General features: G+C 33.8%; 1 protein-coding gene across 2 annotated transcripts in view; it reads left to right on the forward strand.

The window, feature by feature from the left end:
* The window catches only part of XPR1 (xenotropic and polytropic retrovirus receptor 1), an 84610-nt gene extending 82213 nt beyond the window's left edge, over positions 1–2397 (forward strand). For both annotated transcript variants that reach the window (XM_015811273.1, XM_015811274.1), the window contains exon 15: positions 2225–2397. In XM_015811273.1, the coding sequence (XP_015666759.1) occupies positions 2225–2285 (61 nt within the window). In that variant the 3' untranslated portion in view covers positions 2286–2397. The remainder of the gene's footprint in view (positions 1–2224) is intronic.
* The last annotated feature ends 3603 nt before the right edge of the window (positions 2398–6000 follow it).

The following is a 6000-nucleotide window of genomic DNA, read 5'->3' on the forward strand; positions in this document are numbered from 1 at the left end:
CCAGGAAGCTTCCACATCCTCTTTAATTCCTTCTATTAATACATTTTATATTATTTTTTTTCATATAAGAACTTGTATCTTCCTGAAGTCATTCTAGTTTCACTCATTTCAATTTTTCTCTTTCCTTCCTTGTCCATTTTCCCCCAATCCATTCTCAAGTCATTATTCTCATTCCTTCTTGGGTCTCTAAAAGCTCATTACTTTTTCAGTTCTCTTGCTCCTTGCTCAAGCTCATGTGTTCATAGCATCTAGCAGATTTTTTTTTCTCATTCTAGCAGAATTTTTTCCCCTTCCAGATTAGAATGATCCTGAACCCTGCAGCTTTTGTATGCAAACTAGAATCTAATCAGATTCTAGAATCTAAAGATTACTTTGCAAGCCAAAAAATACCTATTCATCTCCTGATTTTGGATCCTGATTAATATATAGATTTAAATGCTCTCACATAAACCTATACACACAACAAAAGCAAAATGTCATTTTATTTAATTTTCTCAAATTTGCTCATACATTTTTTTTCTTTTCTTCATGGTGACAGGGAAAGATGAGCTTTACAAGCCTGCCATTTTGATTCTTTCTAACAGAATGTTAGAAAGAAATTAACCTCACAACTCTGTATAACAGCAGACAAACTCTCTGAAAATGAAAATAAATAGGACCAAATTTGCTATGAGGGAAAAAGCTGGAAAAATTAAAGGTCAAGTCTAAAAGTGGCTGATATTTATGTTGACCATATTTTCTTCAAAAAATAAAATAAAATAAAGGACAACCAAAAAAGGGGGCAAATTTGAAAGAGGTTCATAAGAATAAAAAAAGTTTATGTTTATAACTTTGTTTATAATTGCTAAATAAAAATTCAAGATTAAAACCAAGAGAAACTTTATAAAAATGCATATTCTAATAAAGATAGCTGAAATCCAACAATATATGTAAAAGTATTTTAAAAAGACAATTCAATTTCCACATTTTTCAAAACAACGTGAAAGACCGTGCATTGAGTGGTACCATTTGTGTGGTAAAAATTAAATGACCAAAATAAAGGAGAAAGGTGAGTTTTTGAAAAATAATCTAAAAATAAATCTAAAAAACAGCTTTCTCAAAAATATGACTTTTATTTATAATAAAGGATGTAACAAAGCTTACTGTATTGACATTTGACCTGAGGCTGTGAAGAAAAACATTTCATTAAAAAACTTCTTGACTATATCCCTACAAGAGGGCAGGTGGCCATTAACACTTTAGAAACTAGTTAGTTCCTCCAGTCTAAGCTCCCTAACTTTTGGATCACATGACCCCGATTAGAACATATGCAACTTGCCCTGTGCTTCCCAATGCACATATAGAAATGCAAACATAGCATAAAGACAGAAACACACACATGAACATTCAGTATATTGCCTTGCTACATAGAAATAAATACAGATTTGTCTTATGGCTACAGCTATAATGGGATTGGAAAGAATTCCAGAAGCCATGCTCTCTATGCTTTCTCTGCTTTGTTTTCTACTAGAATAATTATTGGAAACAAAGAGGTCACTGCACTATACCAACAGACTCCGTATTGGGTTTTATTTGATTTTTTTTAATTTGAAATTGTTTAGAAAATAAAGCTATTATGGCAGGAAGCTTTTAACAGGGCAAAATATATTCTGATCATAGAGCATCACTGTTTAACATAGTGTCTAATTGATAATTTTGCTTATTCTGTATCAATAATGATTTTACAATGAATGCCCATTTCAGTAGAATTGCTTTGTTTTCTGGGTTCCTTTCATACTAGCAAGTATTCAGCAGAGGGAGCTGTTGATATATAATATTTATTCAGTTCAATAAATATTAATATTCCTAGCCAAAATTCTTTAGCTTAGATTGTGCTTTCCCCAAATGTTTGGGTCAGGGGGTAGATGATGCAAGTAATAATAGTAAGTGGGGTTAACTATTTATGGTGCTAGGATAAATAAATAATTAAAATTTAATTGTTCTAAAATATCTAAAAAGGTTTAATGGAAATACTATTGCTTACTGTACAAATTACACAACAGTACTTAGCTGTGGTCAGGGAAATAAAAACAGATTAAACCTTTTTAGATATTTTAGAACAACTATATTTTTCCTCTTTTATCCTAATTAATTGTGACTTGTGTTTTAACTGCTGATCTATGACCAAATAAAGATTGATTGATTGATAAATTGTTAATCAAAGTTTAATTTCCTGTTTTCTCAGGTCAAAGATTCATGACACCAAAGTATTAATAGAAGACACAGACGATGAAGCAAACACATGAAATGCCCACAGAGCCAAGTTCCACATCCCTCATGTTCTCTTGCTTTATTACCTTCCCAACCCTAACTGCCACCCAGTCCATCCTCTGGTATAGTTTCAACTAAAAACAGGAGAAAAATCTGAACACATTTTCTGAGCTCTTCCGGACCGGTTCCTATGGACTCCAACAAGCTCACTGTGTTTTCTTTTTTTTTTCTTCTGGTTTTAATTTGATTTCTTGTTTTTAAAATATAAATCTAACTTTGTTTTGTCAATCAGAGGGACATTTAAGGAAGGAGCTGTCTTAAAGATTGTTTACAATCTCTTCAAGGACATACAATCTGGATAAAGAAGCATCATTTGGACTCCCTAAGGGGACTTTACTGAGAAATCATTTAGTCTCTGCTCAGTCCAGTTTTGACTGGTTAAAACTGGACCAGCGTTTTTAACTCTGGCTCGCGCTCTGGTTTTTGGTGTTTTCTTTCATATCCAGCACCAAGGCACTAGCTGCACTTGCCGGGAAAGTGCACTTAGAGCAGTACCTTCATTCACGAAGCTACTTTTTAATTTGGTGTAACTTTCTTATATATTTTTTTTTGAAATATGATGTATTTGTTGCACATAGTTTTCATATTATTTATGATAGTTAACCTTATGAGAATGGTTTTTGAGTCCTGTGCAATGAAGGTGGTAACTCTTTAAAAAGAAAAAAAGGCAAGTGGTTGGGGAGAAGGGGATGTAGATCCTGGATCTCTCTTGCTGCAAGGTTAAGCCCTTTAAAATACCTCTTTGAGAGAACTTGCACCAGCTTAACCTGATTTTTTTTATTATTTTTCTTATTATTGATTGATTGATTTTAAGCCAAAGTTGCTCTGTTGAGTTTTACTTGCTGCTGCTGGTCCTGCAGAAATCTTATCACCTTCCTTAGCTGGATCATCTTTCTATCTGTGCCTCCACAGAAATAGTAACATGATCTCCAGATTTCTGTTGGAAAAAAATATCTAGAGCTAATCCTATATAGTTTGTCAGATATCCATGCAGGAAAGCCTTAGTTTGTACATTTAAAAATGGTTTTCATTTTAGTGAGCTGAGTCTCCAGGAAATCATCCCATTTTTAAATAGGGAGTTCCTGTATGTACAGTATAATTCATTCACTTCAGCTAAATAATAGAGAAAAATAAAACTGATTGGGACAAAGGTTTGTCTTGTAGCAGATATAGGATTACTCATTCAGCAGTATATACTGGGTTCAGGCAGACACTCAACAGCTTGTCATTTATGTCATCCAGAGGCTACTTATCTTGGAATATTGAGAAAATTGGTGTTGCTATAGAAAGGGCTCTTTAATTTTTTTCAATAAATAAAAAAAATATTTTGCCATACTTTAGCAAAAACTTGTCTGACAATCACTGTCCAAGAACATCCTCAGGTTAACTTTTGTTTCATTTTTTAAACCTACCTGCCCCAAGTCCTAGATTTCCAGTGTGGTGCTAGGCCCGACTTTTACAAGCATTATGAGTGGCACTGTTAATTGGACTTACGGTAGATGGTCATACACTTTAGTAAATTCTTTAAAAAAAAGTTACCAGTTGATTATTTTTTTTAATTCCATATTGGCCTCCAGCATCCATAGGATAGAGCAGCATGAATGCTTAAGATGACCACTCCCTCTCCTTGTAGTAGAAAGCCTGTGTTGTATATGCCAAGCATTTGTGCTTCATATTAGCAAATGAAAGCTTATTGTGCTCTGTTACACAATGTGTGCATTTGTGAGATCACCACCCTATGATGGGAGAAGCTATTTCAGATTTTCTTAAGTCTGATTCTGATATAGGACTTCACAGCAAGGACTGTGTTGTACTTGTTTAGATTCTTAGATGGTGTTAGTTCCTTTCTCCTGTACAATCTCCTTTGGTTTGCAAATCACAAGCATACTTTTAAGGAAAGAGGATTCCTCTTTTATCCTTTTTTCTTTAATAATTGTATCTATAATAATTTATTTCCTTATTTTATCTTTCAAGCCATTCACAAGATTTACTTTGTAAAGCAACTGTGACTTTAAAATAGTATGCATAATGTGCCTGTGGCCATAAGGAACTAGAAAAAAAATCTCTGGCAAAACAAATTAACAACAAATCAGGACTCCTTGACAGGCAAGAGAACTGTAGACTGAGACTTTAAATCACAGTTATTTTTTATTGTGCTTTAACTTAGTAGAAGATTTAGAACATTGTGGTCGTAATGCAAGTAGATCTTGGAGTTGTACATTATTTGTGCTTCTGCAGTGTAGCAGTTATCATTTGGTATTCTAGTACCAGGCTATTCTAGTAGAAAAGTTGGATTTTGGAATCCTGGATTCTCCCACTAGGCTGTTTTGTAACAAGATGAGTCTGCAATTCAATGAGGAGTGTTTTTTTTCATGTTATAATAATAGAGTACTACCAAACTTTATGTGAATAAGGGCAACTACTTATACATTCAATTCAACAAATATGAGAGGTCAATCTACCTAAGGAATTTTAATCTGAATAAATCATGCATCCCCTAAATTCCTCCTGCCAAAGACATATAACAGGGAAAGATTTATTCAGGATATACAGAAAGATTCTGACATTTGAGGATTAAGCAGAAGTAGTAGTCTGATGGTGTAAATTTAGAAGTACCAGCAATCTGGAATAATTTGCCTATCACATTAGGAAGATTGTATATGCCACAATCAACAAAAAAAATTTCATGCCACCATCATCTGACTGAAAAAAGTCACTGCCTTGTGCATAACAACATTTTATATGTAAGTATTAAGTGAAGTTCCAGATTTAAATTTATATTTAGAGAACTTGACTAACTTTTCACACATTTTATGTTTTTTTGTTTTTTGAATCTATGTAATGATTAGCCAAGTTCATTAACTAAGCCCCCCCCCCCCGCCCCGGCTGCTGTCATCAAAAAGCCGTACAATCTTTGAATTGAATTGTGTATTAGGAAGAAATGTGTGTCCTAAAGAATTCGTGTCTGGTAGCCTAACTTAAGTTGAGATCTTCTTCTCTTCCTAATGGAGAGGTTCATCTCGTTCCTCTGGGTGGTTAGTGCAGAACTTTTGTTCATTAAAACCAGTCTATCTGAATTTCTTACGCAGGAAGCTTTTAGAATTCAGATTTTTTTCCCCTCACAGAATTAAAGATTTGAAAGAAGGGTTGATGCTTTTAGCTTTTACACTTGGCCTTTTCCATGTCTGGCAAATAGATTTAATGTAGCGTTACATAATGGTTAGATTTTCTTTGACCTAAGTGACAGAGGGATAAGAGAAAGCTCTATGAATCTCATGGGAATTAGTGGCTTTCTTAACAGTTATTACCTGTTTTGGAAATGGAATGGGACTGACACTCTGCCGAGAAGACTGTACAAACATCTTTGTGAGGAGATGCAGAAGCACTTTGCTACTTTTTGGTTTCCTCTTTCAAAGGAGTTTTGCCTTTCCTTGTTTTGTCAGAGGAGAACAATTTGTTATATTTGAATTAAAATAACTCCCTTGTTCTTTGTCCATTCTCTATAAAGGTTGCTGAGTTGTGTAGAGTAGTAGGAATCTTACAATGGATTCAGGCTTTATTCTGAAAGCATTAAAAAAAACCCCACCTTTATTTTCATCCTTCGCTTTTTATTACCTGATTTTTTTATATTTTTGATTGACACAAGCAATTGTGCTTTGTAGAAAAATAAACAAAAGCTGATTTTTTTAT

This window comes from Protobothrops mucrosquamatus, unplaced genomic scaffold (assembly GCF_001527695.2).
Source record: "Protobothrops mucrosquamatus isolate PMUCROS unplaced genomic scaffold, P.Mucros_1.0 scaffold35, whole genome shotgun sequence".
Taxonomy (NCBI): Eukaryota; Metazoa; Chordata; class Lepidosauria; order Squamata; family Viperidae; genus Protobothrops; species Protobothrops mucrosquamatus.